This window comes from Staurois parvus, unplaced genomic scaffold (assembly GCF_062004578.1).
Source record: "Staurois parvus isolate SC_StPar_1 unplaced genomic scaffold, SC_StPar_1.0 ptg000230l, whole genome shotgun sequence".
NCBI classification, from domain to species: domain Eukaryota; kingdom Metazoa; phylum Chordata; class Amphibia; order Anura; family Ranidae; genus Staurois; species Staurois parvus.
In genome coordinates, this window is record NW_028318026.1 from 7,521,085 (window position 1) to 7,539,426 (window position 18,342).

At 50.3% G+C, this 18,342-nt stretch overlaps 1 protein-coding gene across 4 annotated transcripts in view; it reads right to left on the reverse strand.

Annotated features, from left to right (window-relative positions):
* Positions 1-366, reverse strand: part of RALYL (RALY RNA binding protein like) — a 256,489-nt gene extending 256,123 nt beyond the window's left edge. The window contains exon 1 of one of the 4 annotated variants that reach the window (XM_089679728.1): positions 183-366. In XM_089679728.1, coding sequence (XP_089535854.1) covers positions 183-219 — 37 coding nt within the window. In that variant the 5' untranslated portion in view covers positions 220-366. The remainder of the gene's footprint in view (positions 1-182) is intronic. The other 3 variants (XM_089679726.1, XM_089679725.1, XM_089679729.1) reach the window with 3 other exon arrangements.
* Between the last annotated feature and the right edge of the window lie 17,976 nt (positions 367-18,342).

Consider the following 18,342-nt stretch of genomic DNA (forward strand, 5'->3'; position numbering starts at 1 on the left):
ATTTTTCCATCCCTTTCATTTTATGCAGAATGCATCAAAGCCTGGCAGTATTTTTTGCAGATGAATGTCATTTATTGATTCATGTCTTCCTTCACAGCAAAAATAAGAATTCACATTTCTCACTATCAAAGGATGTTTTAAGGGTGGGGGGATGAAATGAAATGAAATAAAAATCTACTTACATCTCTGATTTCTGCGTTTACTCTTGTACATGGTCATTCTAGACGTATCCGACTTTTTCAGGAAGTAATTATTATTATTTTTTTTTTTCAAACAGGAACACAAAGGGATGGACCGTGCTTGTGCTTTGCAGAGAGACACTTGGCTTAGTGCTGATGGAAGCTAACCAGCAATTTCACACTGTGAGCATGGCAGAAACCATTCGAATGAAATACAGAGGGGTGCTACTAGGAGCCCTGCATCTAGATAATGCAAACTGAAAAGAAGAGGAAATTGCTTATAGTGCTCACAGGAGAAAAGGAAAAAGTCACTTGTACATTTATGAAGACATATAACGCTGCAGAGGGCATATTAATCGCAAATGAAAATGAAAAAAAAAATACAAATCAATGTGATAGCTTGATTCCTTCTTCATCTTGTTAATTGATGTATAGCCCTCCTATGTGGAATATTTAAAGCATAACTGTCAATCTTTTTTCCATTGGGATTTACAAGTTAATGCAGAAGGTGTTCTTCATCATTTAAAGTGATTTCCACTTTTGCTGCCAGGTTTTTTGTTATACGTTCCTGTTAACATAACATAACTTAAAGAAAAATAAAAAAATATTGCTGATTACCTTTTAGGTGTTTTTTACATGCTTAAAGTGGTAGTAAACCTAAACCAAAATTGCAATATATTGCAGTTTACCAATCCTAAAATGCGGTGGCTGCAACAGTTTTTTAATGCTCATTTCCTTCTGTTTTCCCCTGATGATCTTGCCAGTAACACACCTCATGTATTAGTGTGTCCCCACTCTAGATGAAGGAGCACGGGGGGCAATATTGGGAATTTGGAGGTAGGGTAGTGTTAGATTGACTAGCGGATTTAGATACACTATAAAAATTGAAAGCAATCTCCAGCTCACACAGCATTTACACAAGCAGTTGTAGCAACTGTTTTTTGTCTTTTGGGATAAAGATGATACATTATTAAATAAACGCTGATCATTGTAAATGGTGTGTCTCAACCCTCTTAACTGATGCATATGCTGGAGAACTTGTGTCTTTGAAAAACAGCAGACTTACTGGCTGGATCACCAGGTGAAAATAAAAGAAAGAAAGCCTATAAAATTAAAGCAACCTTCACATCTAAAAATTAGTAAGCTGCAATATAATAAGTGTTTGCTTTTTGGTTTAATGGACTTTAAAAATCCTTACATGCTTTGTAACTTTTAGGAGGGGCCTGTGCAGTATAACATAACTGTATAACATAATTAACCCTGTCTATTCTGTGCTCACAGTTCTTCATCATAAACTGTAAACTAGATTTCAACATTGTTTGTCCTAACAGAGGGTTAAACATTTAGAAACAACCCTCCTACATTGTATGTTAACGAGGGATTGTGTGGGGACAAAGACTAGAGATGAGCGAATCGAAGTAGCCGAAGTGGAATTCGAGTCGAATATCGGAAAAATTTCGCCGAATCCGAAAAATAGCCTAATTCGGACGCGCGAATCGAAATTTTTCCGAAAATGGCGGCTGACATGTGCGGCGACGGAGCGGGGATGTCTGGGAAGGCGCGCAGACAAGGCGCGCTGACCCATAATGCATTCCTCAACGACATGTGATCGCATCAGCCAATCAGCAGCCAGCCAGCTAGCACTGTGTAATGGTCGAGCTATAAATAGCGGCCATTTTGGAATTCTTCATTTGCCTGCAGTCATTGAACAGAGGCAGACCGCTCTGTATTAGGGACAGGGACAGAGTTAGGGCCACAGAAACGATACTTGGGGACAGAGAAACGATACTTAGGGACAGAGAACTATTACTCAGGGACACAGAATTGTTAATTAGGGCCACAGAATCGTTACTTAGGGACAAAGAAACGCTAGTTAGGGCCACAGAATTCATACTCAGGGACAGACAGAATTGTTACTGAGTGCCAGAGAATTGTTACTTAGGGCCACAGAAACGTTATTAGGGCCACAGAATTGTTACTCAGGGACAGACAGAATTGTTACTGAGTGCCAGAGAATTGTTACTTAGGGCCACAGAAACGTTATTAGGGCCACAGAATTGTTACTCAGGGACAGACAGAATTGTTACTGAGTGCCAGATAATTGTTACTTAGGGCCACAGAAATGTTATTAGGGCCACAGAATTGTTACTCAGGGACAGACAGAATTGTTACTGAGTGCCAGAGAATTGTTACTTAGGGCCACAGAAACTTTAGTTAGGGCCACAGAATTGTTACTCAGGGACAGACACAGAATTGTTACTGAGGGCCACAGAACTGTTACTTAGGGCCACAGAATTGTTACTCGCACAGACACAGAATTGTTACTCGCACAGACACAGAACTGTTACTGAGGGCCACAGAACCGTTACTTAGGGCCACAGAATTGTTACTCGCACAGACACAGAATTGTTACTCGCACAGACACAGAATTGTTACTGAGGGCCACAGAACTGTTACTTGGGGCCACAGAAACGTTAATCAGGGACACAGAATTGTTACTGAGGGCCACAGAACTGTTACTTAGGGCCACAGAATTGTTACTCGCACAGACACAGAATTGTTACTCAGGGACACAGAACTGTTACTGAGGGCCACAGAACTGTTACTTAGGGCCACAGAATTGTTACTCGCACAGACACAGAATTGTTACTCGCACAGACACAGAATTGTTACTGAGGGCCACAGAACTGTTACTTGGGGCCACAGAAACGTTAATCAGGGACACAGAATTGTTACTGAGGGCCACAGAACTGTTACTTAGGGCCACAGAATTGTTACTCGCACAGACACAGAATTGTTACACAGGGACACAGAACTGTTACTGAGGGCCACAGAACCGTTACTTAGGGCCACAGAATTGTTACTCGCACAGACACAGAATTGTTACTCGCACAGACACAGAATTGTTACTCGCACAGACACAGAATTGTTACTGAGGGCCACAGAACTGTTACTTGGGGCCACAGAAACGTTAATCAGGGACACAGAATTGTTACTGAGGGCCACAGAACTGTTACTTAGGGCCACAGAATTGTTACTCGCACAGACACAGAATTGTTACACAGGGACACAGAACTGTTACTGAGGGCCACAGAACCGTTACTTAGGGCCACAGAATTGTTACTCGCACAGACACAGAATTGTTACTCGCACAGACACAGAATTGTTACTCAGGGACACAGAACTGTTACTGAGGGCCACAGAACTGTTACTTAGGGCCATAGAATTGTTACTCGCACAGACACAGAATTCTTACTCGCACAGACACAGAATTGTTACTCAGGGACACAGAACTGTTACTGAGGGCCACAGAACTGTTACTTAGGGCCACAGAATTGTTACTCGCACAGACACAGAATTGTTACTCGCACAGACACAGAATTGTTACTGAGGGCCACAGAACTGTTACTTGGGGCCACAGAAACGTTAATCAGGGACACAGAATTGTTACTGAGGGCCACAGAACTGTTACTTAGGGCCACAGAATTGTTACTCGCACAGACACAGAATTGTTACTCGCACAGACACAGAATTGTTACTGAGGGCCACAGAACTGTTACTTGGGGCCACAGAAACGTTAATCAGGGACACAGAATTGTTACTGAGGGCCACAGAACTGTTACTTAGGGCCACAGAATTGTTACTCGCACAGACACAGAATTGTTACTCGCACAGACACAGAATTGTTACTGAGGGCCACAGAACTGTTACTTGGGGCCACAGAAATGTTAATCAGGGACACAGAATTGTTACTGAGGGCCACAGAACTGTTACTTAGGGCCACAGAATTGTTACTCGCACAGACACAGAATTATTACACAGGGACACAGAACTGTTACTGAGGGCCACAGAACCGTTACTTAGGGCCACAGAATTGTTACTCGCACAGACACAGAATTGTTACTCGCACAGACACAGAATTGTTACTCGCACAGACACAGAATTGTTACTCAGGGACACAGAACTGTTACTGAGGGCCACAGAACTGTTACTTAGGGCCACAGAATTGTTACTCGCACAGACACAGAATTGATACACAGGGACACAGAACTGTTACTGAGGGCCACAGAACCGTTACTTAGGGCCACAGAATTGTTACTCGCACAGACACAGAATTGTTACTCGCACAGACACAGAATTGTTACTGAGGGCCACAGAACTGTTACTTGGGGCCACAGAAACGTTAATCAGGGACACAGAATTGTTACTGAGGGCCACAGAACTGTTACTTAGGGCCACAGAATTGTTACTCGCACAGACACAGAATTGTTACTCAGGGACACAGAATTGTTACTCAGGGACACAGAATCGTTTAATTAAAGAGTATGTCAGACAACATGCAGAGGAGTGGCAGAGGAGGCAATGTTTTAGGAGCGAGCAGACGTGGCAGCAGAGGAAGGGGTCGAGGCAGCACTATTCGCAGCCAGAGGCCAGTGCTCCCGTTGTCATCCAGCGGTCGTGTCTCCACCGACAACCCTGCCGTCATCGATTGGTTGGCTCGGTCGTCTTCCTCTTCCCAGGTCACCTCTGACACCTACAGCCAACGGTCGGTGGGTACGTCAGACACAACCGTTAGTTGGCATGGCCCGGGACCAAGCCCACTGAAATCACGTGTCCTCTACCTGCCCCTGTCCTTTGGTGTTCCCTCACCAAGCGAAGTATCGCATGCTGTGGGCTCAGCCCCACTGTACAGTGAGGAAGAGCTAACAGAGGGCGGTCAGGAACGGGGGGAGACATCCGCCTTTTCAGCAGCCAGGCGAAGAAGTAGTGGCGAGGAGAGTGGCCCGGTAGCCGGTCTAGAGACAGGTCTGTCTCCTGACCCAGACGCAGCCGAGGGGGCTAGTAGTGAGGCGGAGACCCTACTTGATGATGAGGAGGTTGATCGCACTTGGCAGCCTCGTCGTCATCAGGCAATTTCTTCCGCATCATCAGGAGAAGAGGGTGGCAGCTTGGCAGTGAGCGAAACAGTCGGTGGGTTGCCCAGGAGACAGCAGCAGGGTCGCAGCAGTGTCAGTGGAAGCAGTGTCAGTGGAGCCAAACGGCCACGGAGTAGAGCACCAGCTCCACTGCAGCCTACCACCACGGCCAGTAGTGGTGCCGGTGTGCACGGAGGAAGCAGCAGTCAGCCAGTGAGGAGTATCGGGGGCAAGGTTTCCTACTCGGCGGTGTGGCAATTTTTCGTCAAGCCGCCCGAGGAAGTAAACGTAGCCGTATGTCGACTATGTGGCCAGAAAGTCAAGCGTGGCCAGGGGGCCCATGTTGGGACTACAGCGTTGCGGCAGCATATGCAGCGTCGCCATTTGGTGGCCTGGGAAAACCGTGATAAAGATACGGCGGTTCTGCCCGCCCCAGCCCCTGCTCCATCACCCGCTCCGTTACTTGCTCCGTCACCCGACGTCAATCGCCCTCCATCAGCCAGTCAAGGCTCCAACACCTCTGCTGAGGGGAGTTGTCGCTCGTTGGCATCTTCCGCTCGTTCAGATGCTCCTTCTCCTGCTACTCCTTTTCACGGATTCCGTCAGCAGTCTTTCTTGGAATCCGTTTCCAAGAGACAACAGTTTGCGAGCACGCACCCGACGGTGCAAAAGCTGAACGTCCTCCTTTCCAAGTTACTGGTGCTGCAGTCCCTCCCTTTCCAAGTGGTGGACTCAGCACCTTTCAGAGAAATGATGGCTTGTGCCGCGCCGCGGTGGAGAGTGCCAAGCCGTCATTTCTTCGCCAAAAAGGCAGTGCCAGCCCTGCATTCACATGTAGAAGACATGGTGGGCCAGTCTTTGAGCATGTCGGTCTCTGCCAAAGTGCACGGCAGCGCTGACGTGTGGAGCTGTAACTACGGTCAGGGACAGTACATGTCATTTACGGCCCACTGGGTGAACGTGGTGCCGTCACAGCCGCACCAGCAACTTGGACAGGTCACGCCGCTTTTGCCTCCACGTTTGCACGTCCTTGGTCCACAAAAGATGTCCGCCTCTACCACCTCTTCTTCCGCCGCGTCCTCAGCCGCCACCCCCGTGCCAAGTCCCATTACCCGACCGGCATATCACATGTGCAGGGCGCAACGGTGTCACGCTGTTCTGCACCTGGTATGCCTTGGCGAACGTAGTCACACAGGGGAGGAACTTCTGAGTGTAATGAACAGAGAAATCGACAGATGGCTGTCTCCGCGCAAACTGAAAATCGGAACCATGTTGACCGACAACGGAAAGAACATGGTGTCTGCTCTGCGTCAAGGAAGGTTGTGCCATGCGCCATGCATGGCTCACGTGTTCAATCTGGTTGTCAAGCGGTTCCTAAAATCCACCATCCCACTGCAAGACATCCTTAAAATGTCACGTAAACTTTGCATGCATTTCAGCCATTCCTACACCGCAAAGCACACCCTCCTTGAGCTGCAGCGGCAGAACGGAATTCCACATCATCGCCTGATCTGCGATGTTGCAACAAGGTGGAATTCAACCCTACACATGTTAGACCGCCTTTACGAGCAGCGAAAGGCCATCACCGATTTCCTGATGTTACAAGCGGATAAAGGTACTCCCCTGTGTAACTTCGATGTCAGCCATTGGCAGCTCATGCGTGACACCTGCCGCTTGCTCAGGCCCTTTGAGGAGGCCACGCTATTCGTGAGTCGGCAGGACTATGGGATGAACGACGTCATTCCTCTGTTGCACGTCCTTGAACAAATGCTGTTAACAATGGCTGGTCAGGTTGCGGTAGACGTGGCGCACAGATCTCAACGCCACATGACCCCTGTGGGGGCAGGACAGGAAGAAGAGGAGGAGGTAGAGGAGGACATTTGTGCTCAGGAATTATTGAGTGAAATGGGTGGTTTTTCCACTCAGCGGACAGGAGTGGAGGAGCAGGAGCATCTGGTAGAGGAGGAGGAGGAGGAGACAGAGGACCCAGACGCACCGTGGCAGTATGCTGTGGAGATGGAGGCAGGGAGTCTCTCGCATTCCTTGGCACAAATGGCCCATAGCATGCTCGGTTGCTTGCGTAGCGACAGCCGAATAATAACCATCAGACAGAGGGATGACTTTTGGCTGTCCACCTTGTTGGACCCTCGCTACCGTTCAAAAATGGTGGCCTTTTTCACACCTGCTGAGAGGGAGGCCAAAATAACGTACTATAAAAACCACCTATGTAGTCAGTTGGTCTCTGCCTTTGTGCGCCAACGTCCATCCTCAGACACTGTGGGCCCTGTGCGCTCGCGTTCCGCTGCCATGGCAGCAGGGGAGGGGTGGGGTGGTAGGAGCAGTGGCAGCTCCACCAGCAGCGGCTGCCTCAGTCTGCAGTCGATGATGAGTAGCTTTCTTCACCAGCGCAGTGAGGAAACTACTAACCAGCCGCAGCAGCAGCAGCATCAGGTGGACCTGGAGCAGGACCTCAAACAACAGGCTTGGGCCTACTTGGACAGCACCCTGCCAACCGAGGTAGACAATCCCCTTGACTACTGGTCAACGAAACTTGACCTTTGGCCCCAACTAGCTGAATTTGCCCTTGAAAGGCTGTCATGCCCGGCCAGTAGCGTGGCATCGGAGCGCGTGTTTAGTGCGGCAGGAGGTATTGTAACTCCGCGGAGGACACGACTGTCCACCCAAAGTGTGGAGAGACTCACGTTTGTGAAAATGAATCAGGCGTGGATTAGTCTGGATTTCAAACCACCAGTTCCTGACACAACTGACTAAATCCGCCATGAATCATGCCTCAAACATGTGCCACTTTCAGGTCTCCTCACACACTGCTGGTGTGTAGAATTTTTTGACATAGGGTGCTGGCAGATTACGGGCCTCCCATAGCTGCTGCCAGGCCCCTAATCTGCCATGGGCCCCTATACCGCCTCCTCATGCTGCTGCCAAGTCCAGAGTCTCTCATGGGTCCCTGTACGGCCTCCCATTGCTGCTGTCTCCATCGCCACACTCTGCCATGTGCCACTTTCAGGTCTCCTCACACACTGCTGGTGTGTAGAATTTTTTGACATAGGGTGCTGGCAGATTACGGGCCTCCCATAGCTGCTGCCAGGCCCCTAATCTGCCATGGGCCCCTATATACCGCCTCCTCATGCTGCTGCCAAGTTCAGAGTCTCTCATGGGTCCCTGTACGGCCTCCCATTGCTGCTGTCTCCATCGCCACACTCTGCCATGTGCCACTTTCAGGTCTCCTCACACACTGCTGGTGTGTAGAATTTTTTGACATAGGGTGCTGGCAGATTACGGGCCTCCCATAGCTGCTGCCAGGCCCCTAATCTGCCATGGGCCCCTATATACCGCCTCCTTATGCTGCTGCCAGGTCCAGAGTCTGTCATGGGTCCCTGTACGGCCTCCTATTGCTGCTGTCTCCATCGCCACACTCTGCCATGTGCCACTTTCAGGTCTCCTCACACACTGCTGGTGTGTAGAATTTTTTGACATAGGGTGCTGGCAGATTACGGGCCTCCCATTGCTGCTGCCAGGCCCCTAATCTGCCATGGGCCCCTATACCGCCTCCTCATGCTGCTGCCAAGTCCAGAGTCTCTCATGGGTCCCTGTACGGCCTCCCATTGCTGCTGTCTCCATCGCCACACTCTGCCATGTGCCACTTTCAGGTCTCCTCACACACTGCTGGTGTGTAGAATTTTTTGACATAGGGTGCTGGCAGATTACGGGCCTCCCATAGCTGCTGCCAGGCCCCTAATATGCCATGGGCCCCTATATACCGCCTCCTAATGCTGCTGCCAGGTCCACAGTGTCTCATGCCATGTGCCACTTTCAGGTCTCCTCACACACTGCTGGTGTGTAGAATTTTTTGACATAGGGTGCTGGCAGATTACGGGCCTCCCATTGCTGCTGCCAGGCCCCTAATCTGCCATGGGCCCCTATACCGCCTCCTCATGCTGCTGCCAAGTCCAGAGTCTCTCATGGGTCCCTGTACGGCCTCCCATTGCTCCTGTCTCCATCGCCACACTCTGCCATGTGCCACTTTCAGGTCTCCTCACACACTGCTGGTGTGTAGAATTTTTTGACATAGGGTGCTGGCAGATTACGGGCCTCCCATAGCTGCTGCCAGGCCCCTAATCTGCCATGGGCCCCTATATACCGCCTCCTCATGCTGCTGCCAGGTCCACAGTGTCTCATGCCATGTGCCACTTTCAGGTCTCCTCACACTGCTGGTGTGTAGAATTTTTTGACATAGGGTGCTGGCAGATTACGGGCCTCCTATAGCTGCTGCCAGGCCCATAATCTGCCATAGGCCCCTATATACCGCCTCCTCATGCTGCTGCCAGGTCCAGAGTCTCTCATGGGTCCCTGTACGGCCTCCCATTGCTGCTGTCTCCATCGCCACACTCTGCCATGTGCCACTTTCAGGTCTCCTCACACACTGCTGGTGTGTAGAATTTTTTGACATAGGGTGCTGACAGATTACGGGCCTCCCATAGCTGCTGCCAGGCCCCTAATCTGCCATGGGCCCCTATACCGCCTCCTCATGCTGCTGCCAAGTCCAGAGTCTCTCATGGGTCCCTGTACGGCCTCCCATTGCTGCTGTCTCCATCGCCACACTCTGCCATGTGCCACTTTCAGGTCTCCTCACACACTGCTGGTGTGTAGAATTTTTTGACATAGGGTGCTGGCAGATTACGGGCCTCCCATAGCTGCTGCCAGGCCCCTAATCTGCCATGGGCCCCTATACCGCCTCCTCATGCTGCTGCCAAGTCCAGAGTCTCTCATGGGTCCCTGTACGGCCTCCCATTGCTGCTGTCTCCATCGCCACACTCTGCCATGTGCCACTTTCAGGTCTCCTCACACACTGCTGGTGTGTAGAATTTTTTGACATAGGGTGCTGGCAGATTACGGGCCTCCCATAGCTGCTGCCAGGCCCCTAATCTGCCATGGGCCCCTATATACCGCCTCCTCATGCTGCTGCCAAGTCCAGAGTCTCTCATGGGTCCCTGTACGGCCTCCCATTGCTGCTGTCTCCATCGCCACACTCTGCCATGTGCCACTTTCAGGTCTCCTCACACACTGCTGGTGTGTAGAATTTTTTGACATAGGGTGCTGGCAGATTACGGGCCTCCCATAGCTGCTGCCAGGCCCCTAATCTGCCATGGGCCCCTATATACCGCCTCCTCATGCTGCTGCCAAGTCCAGAGTCTCTCATGGGTCCCTGTACGGCCTCCCATTGCTGCTGTCTCCATCGCCACACTCTGCCATGTGCCACTTTCAGGTCTCCTCACACACTGCTGGTGTGTAGAATTTTTTGACATAGGGTGCTGGCAGATTACGGGCCTCCCATAGCTGCTGCCAGGCCCCTAATCTGCCATGGGCCCCTATATACCACCTCCTCATGCTGCTGCCAGGTCCACAGTGTCTCATGCCATGTGCCACTTTCAGGTCTCCTCACACTGCTGGTGTGTTGAATTTTTTGACATAGGGTGCTGGCAGATTATGGGCCTCCTATAGCTGCTGCCAGGCCCCTAATCTGCCATAGGCCCCTATATACCGCCTCCTCATGCTGCTGCCAGGTCCAGAGTCTCTCATGGGTCCCTGTACGGCCTCCCATTGCTGCTGTCTCCATCGCCACACTCTGCCATGTGCCACTTTCAGGTCTACTCACACACTGCTGGTGTGTAGAATTTTTTGACATAAGGTGCTGGCAGATTACGGGCCTCCCATAGCTGCTGCCAGGCCCCTAATCTGCCATGGGCCCCTATATACCGCCTCCTCATGCTGCTGCCAAGTCTAGAGTCTCTCATGGGTCCCTGTACGGCCTCCCATTGCTGCTGTCTCCATCGCCACACTCTGCCATGTGCCACTTTCAGGTCTCCTCACACTGCTGGTGTGTAGAATTTTTTGACATAGGGTGCTGGCAGATTACGGGCCTCCTATAGCTGCTGCCAGGCCCCTAATCTGCCATGGGCCCCTATATACCGCCTCCTCATGCTGCTGCCAGGTCCAGAGTCTCTCATGGGTCCCTGTACGGCCTCCCATTGCTGCTGTCTCCATCGCCACACTCTGCCATGTGCCACTTTCAGGTCTCCTCACACTGCTGGTGTGTTCAATTTTTTGACATAGGGTGCTGGCAGATTACGGGCCTCCCATAGCTGCTGCCAGGCCCCTAATCTGCCATGGGCCCCTATACCGCCTCCTCATGCTGCTGCCAGGTCCACAGTGTCTCATGCCATGTGCCACTTTCAGGTCTCCTCACACTGCTGGTGTGTTGAATTTTTTGACATAGGGTGCTGGCAGATTACGGGCCTCCCATAGCTGCTGCCAGGCCCCTAATCTGCCATGGGCCTCTATACCGCCTCCTCATGCTGCTGCCAAGTCCAGAGTGTGTCATGGGTCCCTGTACGGCCTCCCATTGCTGCTGTCTCCATCGCCACACTCTGCCATGTGCCACTTTCAGGTCTCCTCACACACTGCTGGTGTGTAGAATTTTTTGACATAAGGTGCTGGCAGATTACGGGCCTCCCATAGCTGCTGCCAGGCCCCTAATCTGCCATGGGCCCCTATATACCGCCTCCTCATGCTGCTGCCAAGTCCAGAGTCTCTCATGGGTCCCTGTACGGCCTCCCATTGCTGCTGTCTCCATCGCCACACTCTGCCATGTGCCACTTTCAGGTCTCCTCACACTGCTGGTGTGTAGAATTTTTTGACATAGGGTGCTGGCAGATTACGGGCCTCCCATAGCTGCTGCCAGGCCCCTAATCTGCCATGGGCCCCTATATACCGCCTCCTCATGCTGATGCCAGGTCCAGAGTCTCTCATGGGTCCCTGTACGGCCTCCCATTGCTGCTGTCTCCATCGCCACACTCTGCCATGTGCCACTTTCAGGTCTCCTCACACTGCTGGTGTGTTCAATTTTTTGACATAGGGTGCTGGCAGATTACGGTCCTCCCATAGCTGCTGCCAGGCCCCAAATCTGCCATGGGCCCCTATACCGCCTCCTCATGCTGCTGCCAGGTCCACAGTGTCTCATGCCATGTGCCACTTTCAGGTCTCCTCACACTGCTGGTGTGTTGAATTTTTTGACATAGGGTGCTGGAAGATTACGGGCCTCCCATAGCTGCTGCCAGGCCCCTAATCTGCCATGGGCCCCTATACCGCCTCCTCATGCTGCTGCCAAGTCCAGAGTGTGTCATGGGTCCCTGTACGGCCTCCCATTGCTGCTGTCTCCATAGCCACACTCTGCCATGTGCCACTTTCAGGTCTCCTCACACTGCTGGTGTGTTGAATTTTTTGACATAGGGTGCTGGCAGATTACGGGCCTCCCATTGCTGCTGCCAGGCACGTAATCTGCCATGGGCCCCCGTACCGACTCCTCATGCTGTGACGTTGCAACAAGGTGGAATTCAACCCTACATATGTTAGACCGCCTTTACGAACAGCGAAAGGCCATCACAGATTTCCTGATGTTAAAAGCGGATAAAGGTACTCCCTGTGTAACTTAGATGTCAGCCATTGGCAGCTCATGCGTGACACCTGCGCTTGCTCAGGCCCTTTGAGGAGGCCACGCTATTCGTGAGTCGGCAGGACTATGGGATGAACGACGTCATTCCTCTGTTGCACGTCCTGGAACAAATGCTGTTAACAATGGCTGGTCAGGGTGCGGTAGACGTGGCGCACAGATCTCAACGCCACATGACCCCTGTGGGGGCAGGACAGGAAGAAGAGGAGGAGGTAGAGGAGGACATTGGTGCTCAGGAATTATTGAGTGAAATGGGTGGTTTTTCCACTCAGCGGACAGGAGTGGAGGAGCAGGAGCATCTGGTAGAGGAGGAGGAGGAGGAGACAGAGGACCCAGACGCACCGTGGCAGTATGCTGTGGAGATGGAGGCAGGGAGTCTCTCGCATTCCTTGGCACAAATGGCCCATAGCATGCTCGGTTGCTTGCGTAGCGACAGCCGAATAATAACCATCAGACAGAGGGATGACTTTTGGCTGCCCACCTTGTTGGACCCTCGCTACCGTTCAAAAATGGTGGCCTTTTTCACACCTGCTGAGAGGGAGGCCAAAATAACGTACTATAAAAACCACCTATGTAGTCAGCTGGTCTCTGCCTGTCTGCGCCAACGTCCATCCTCAGACACTGTGGGCCCTGTGCGCTCGCGTTCCGCTGCCATGGCAGCAGGGGAGGGGTGGGGTGGTAGGAGCAGTGGCAGCTCCACCAGCAGCGGCTGCCTCAGTCTGCAGTCGATGATGAGTAGCTTTCTTCACCAGCGCAGTGAGGAAACTACTAACCAGCCGCAGCAGCAGCAGCAGCAGCAGCAGCATCAGGTGGACCTGGAGCAGGACCTCAAACAACAGGCTTAGGCCTACTTGGACAGCACCCTGCCAACCGAGGTAGACAATCCCCTTGACTACTGGGCAACGAAACTTGACCTTTGGCCCCAACTAGCTGAATTTGCCCTTGAAAGGCTGTCATGCCCGGCCAGTAGCGTGGCATCGGAGTGCGTGTTTAGTGCGGCAGGAGGTATTGTAACTCCGCGGAGGACACGACTGTCCACCCAAAATGTGGAGAGACTGACGTTTGTGAAAATGAATCAGGCGTGGATTAGTCTGGATTTCAAACCACCAGTTCCTGACACAACTGACTAAATCCGCCTTGAATCATGCCCCAAACATGTGCCACTTTCAGGTCTCCTCACACTGCTGGTGTGTTACATTTTTTGTCATAGGGTGCTGGCAGATTATGGGCCTCCCATAGCTGCTGCCAGGCCCCTAATCTGCCATGGGCCCCTATACCGCCTCCTCATGCTGCTGCCAGGTCCAGAGTCTCTCAAGGGTCCCTGTACGGCCTCCCATTGCTGCTGTCTCCATCGCCACACTCTGCCATGTGCCACTTTCAGGTCTCCTCACACTGCTGGTGGGTTCCATTTTTGTCATAGGGTGCTGGCAGATTACGGGCCTCCCATAGCTGCTGCCAGGCCCCTAATCTGCCATGGGCCCCCGTACCGACTCCTCATGCTGCTGCCAGGCCCGTAATCTGTCATGGGCCCCTGTTGTCGCTTGTTGGCATATTCCGCTCGTTCAGATGCTCCTTCTCCTGCTACTCCTCTTCACGGATTCCGTCAGCAGTCTTTCTTGGAATCCGTTTCCAAGAGACAACAGTTTGCGAGCACGCACCAGACGGTGCAGAAGCTGAACGTCCTCCTGTCCAAGTTGCTGCTGCCAGGCTCGTAATCTGTCATGCGCCCCTGTACCGCCTCCTCATGCTGCTGCCAGGTCCAGAGTGTGTCATGGGCCCCCGTACCGACTCCTCATGCTGCTGCCAGGCCCGTAATCTGTCATGGGCCCCTGTACCGCCTCCCCATGCTGCTGCCAGGTCCAGAGTGTGTCATGGGTCCCTGTACGGCCTCCCATTGCTGCTGCCAGGCCCGTAATCTGCCATGGGCCCCCGTACCGACTCCTCATGCTGCTGCCAGGCCCGTAATCTGCCATGGGCCCCTGTACCACCTCCTCATGCTGCTGCCAGGTCCAGAGTGTGTCATGGGTCCCTGTACGGCCTCCCATTGCTGCTGTCTCCATCGCCACACTCTGCCATGTGCCACTTTCAGGTCTCCTCACACTGCTGGTGGTTTCCATTTTTGTCATAGGGTGCTGTATGGCCTCCCATTGCTGCTGCCTCCACCGCCACACTGTGGCTCCACACTCTGGTTTTGGCCCCGTGACTGCCCAAATGAGTGAAGTGTGCGGTGATTCTAAGATCGACGGCACTCATCTGCATGTCATACTGCCTGACAGTATTATTTCTCTTCCCCAGCAGACTCCAAGGGCATTTAAATTAAAGGTACAGTGTTCAGCACTAATATTAAGTCTCTCTGAAGCCTAGAAACACCCTTTTTAAGTTAAATTCACAGCGAATATATTCGACTCGAATCGAAATTTTTCCACGAATTCGCCGAATCAGTCGAATCGAATTTTTGAATACTTCGCTCATCTCTAACAAAGACAACTGAGACTGTCCAGAAAGTCTTACCATCAGCCATGACACCTTCTCCTTAGAAACTTCTTTAACCCTAGGTTCACACATAAGTATTTTTAAGCGTTTTTTCCATTTAACATGATTTCCTATGGGACACGTTCAAATCTCTGCATTTTCACACAGTGAGTTTTTTGGAAAAGGTCAGGGCCTTTTTTCAACGCAAAAAGTTTTTGGTTCTATAGACCTCAATGAAAATGCTGCAGAAAAGCATGCAGTGCATTTTTGCTGGGTTTTTTTATGCATTTTTGACACATTTTTTGATGTGGTTTGCATTTTAAATCTGCCTAGCAACAAGAAAAAAAAGTAAAATGCATCAAAAACGCATCAAAAATGCATCTTCAATACAGGTGCAAAAACGGAAAAAGCAATGCATAAACAGCCTTAACCTCTTGCCGTCCGCCTGCTGTTTATAAACGGCAGGGCGGTGGCAGTCCAGGGGCGGATTGCCGAACCTAAACGGCACCCACCTTTTCTAGCTGTGCGCGCTCCCTGGGAGCGCGCACCACCACGATCCAGTGCCTGCTGTGTCCTCCGGACACAGTGAAACACCGATCGTCGGTCGGGACCTCTGTACGAGGTCCCGATCATGTGATCACTGATTGGCAAATCAGTGATCACATGCAAAGTAGTAAGCAAGATGTCACTTGTGACATCATTGCTTACTATGTGTGAAATCTGTGAATGATCACAGAGGTCACATGGTACAAGGCTATTCACAACAGCCTTGTACCATGTGACAAGCTGTGACCAATCACAGCTCACTCAGTACTTCTCAATGACTGCAAGAATGCAGACAGAGAGAAAGAGAAATGATTGCTTTTACATCCTATATGGGTGTAAAAGCAATCAGTGTAAAAAAAAAAAAAAATCTTCATCACCCCCCACAAGTAGTACTGCTAGGGTGACAGTATTTAAAAAAAAATAAAAAATAATAATATAAAAAAATAAAATAAAAATGTAAAAAAAAATGTTTAAAAATTATAATTTTTGGTTATAAACTAATTTGTATTTTTTTTTTTTACTAAAAAAATAATGGAATAAATTTTGGCCAAGATTTATGATGAAATATTATTTATTTGCAAAATTTTATTAAAAAAAAAACACTTTTTTTCAAAATTTTTGGACTTTTTCATTTACATAGTAAAAAAAATAAAAATCCCAGCGGTGAATAAATACCACCAAAATAAAGCTTTATCTGTCTCAAAAAAATGGTAAAAAATTCATATGGGTACAGTATTGCATGACCGCGCAATTGTTATTGAAAGTGTGATAGCGCTGAAAGCTGAAAATTGCCCTGGACAGGAAGGGGGTAAAAGTGTCCGGACAGGAAGTGGTTAACACAAGGGGGGGAACCTAGCATTAGGTAAGAAATATTAAAAAAAGGTATGATGCGTGAATGAGAACACATAACAAACACACAGGGATTCATTTACTAAAACTGGAGAGTGCAATTCAGTGCAACTCTGCATGGTAGCCAATCATCTTCTAACTACAGCTTGTTCAATTAAGCTTTGTTAATAAAAGCTCAGAGCTGATTGGTTTCTATGCTTGTTTTGCCAGATTTTGCACTGTCCAGTTTTAGTAAATCAACACCATAATTGGGTTTTCTTAAATTTGACTGCAAGCGTAGAAACATGATTTAAAGCCCAACTCCAGGAATAAGAAAAAATCAACCTACATGGCAAGGCTTAAATGCTTATTGTGTCCAGCAGTGTCCTCCAGCAGTTAGTCTGGTCCCCTTGCAGGCTCCTGTCCCATCTGCACCAGGCTGTGGTTGCATGTTTGCTCCCACCATGGACATGTAACACTACTCCCTTTGGTCCCCCTATAGTCCTTCACAGCCAGGGAATCTGCATTCTCTGCACAAGCTTGCATTCAAAGTCAGAAGTCAATCCTTGAGCTTTTGTTTTGCTGTTTATTGAGGGGATTTAGAACAAGTATATGGTAAGGGAACTGACAAACTTCCTAGAACTGTTCACAAGCTTCTCTTCTGCAACATTCTCTGTTGGAGAGCTAGCCAACATTTTCTTGATATACCACCCCATACCCTAGATTAAATTCTCCTCTTCACCCAACAATCTGGAGGTTTTCCTGAGCAGAGGATCTGGTTCCTGTCCCTTTAAATTGGGGAACAGTCACTAATAGAGGGCTAATCTGGTTTCTCACCAGAGTGCTCCTTCCCCTATCCACCCAGAGGGTGCAGGTGAACTCACTCAGATCCTCTCCTGTACCACTTGTGGATTTGCTGTTGCTACCAGGCCTATCAGCTGGGCTGCTCTTTCCCTGCCATACAGGTGGTCTTCGCTCAGGGGGCCAGTGAGTTCCAAGATTTCCTCCTTTCTAGCTCCAGGCTCGCATAGCAGGCCCCATCCTACTAGGCCTCCTGGAAGCCTCATTTCTCACAACCTCACATCTTCCTCTCAACTCTCCACACTCCCCACTCCACACTCCTGCTACTGAGCAGGCTCTAACACTTTTAAGAAAGTCCCAACCCTTGCCAAGTCTTCTGTTGGGGATTGCCTGAGGTCCCTCAAGAGTGCAGCTAGACACTCCTCAGCTCCACCCACTGCCTCCAAGGTCTTCCTCAAAAAGCCTCAGAGCAGGGGGAAATTCCAGAGAGGCTGACCTACAGAGCTTCTCAGCTCTGACCACAATTTGACCCCTCTGGCTATCTCACCTGAGCTGCTACTCAGCTCCTGTCTTGAATTGTAAAAGATGATACAGAAGAATGCCGAGGGACCTCCCAAAGGCCAGAGCTTTGGTGAACCACCTAGAGTGGGGGATATGGCAAATAATCCTGGCTGTTCCTCAAGCCAATAGATAAAACAAACATGTAACCCTTGTGATGTGGAGAGAGGCCTGAAAAGGTATATACAGGGGCGGACTGACCATTTGGAAACTCGGGCACTGCCCAAGGGCCCGGGGTCAGTAGGGGGCCCCATGAGATGCCCCTGGTAACTTTTGCATAGGCTTTTTTGAGTTTGGGCAAGGACACAGGGGCCCCATGATCCCCTATTGCCCGGGGGCCCCATGAGCTGTCAGTCTGCCCCTGGGTATATATTTTACTATTTCCTGGAGTTGGGCTTTAAAGGGAACCTAACATCAAGCACAATTACTGTCTAAGAAGATTTTGATATTGATGGTAGATACCATGCTCTGATTATTCAGCTTCATACTAGTTCTGAAGAAGTTATCTCACTAA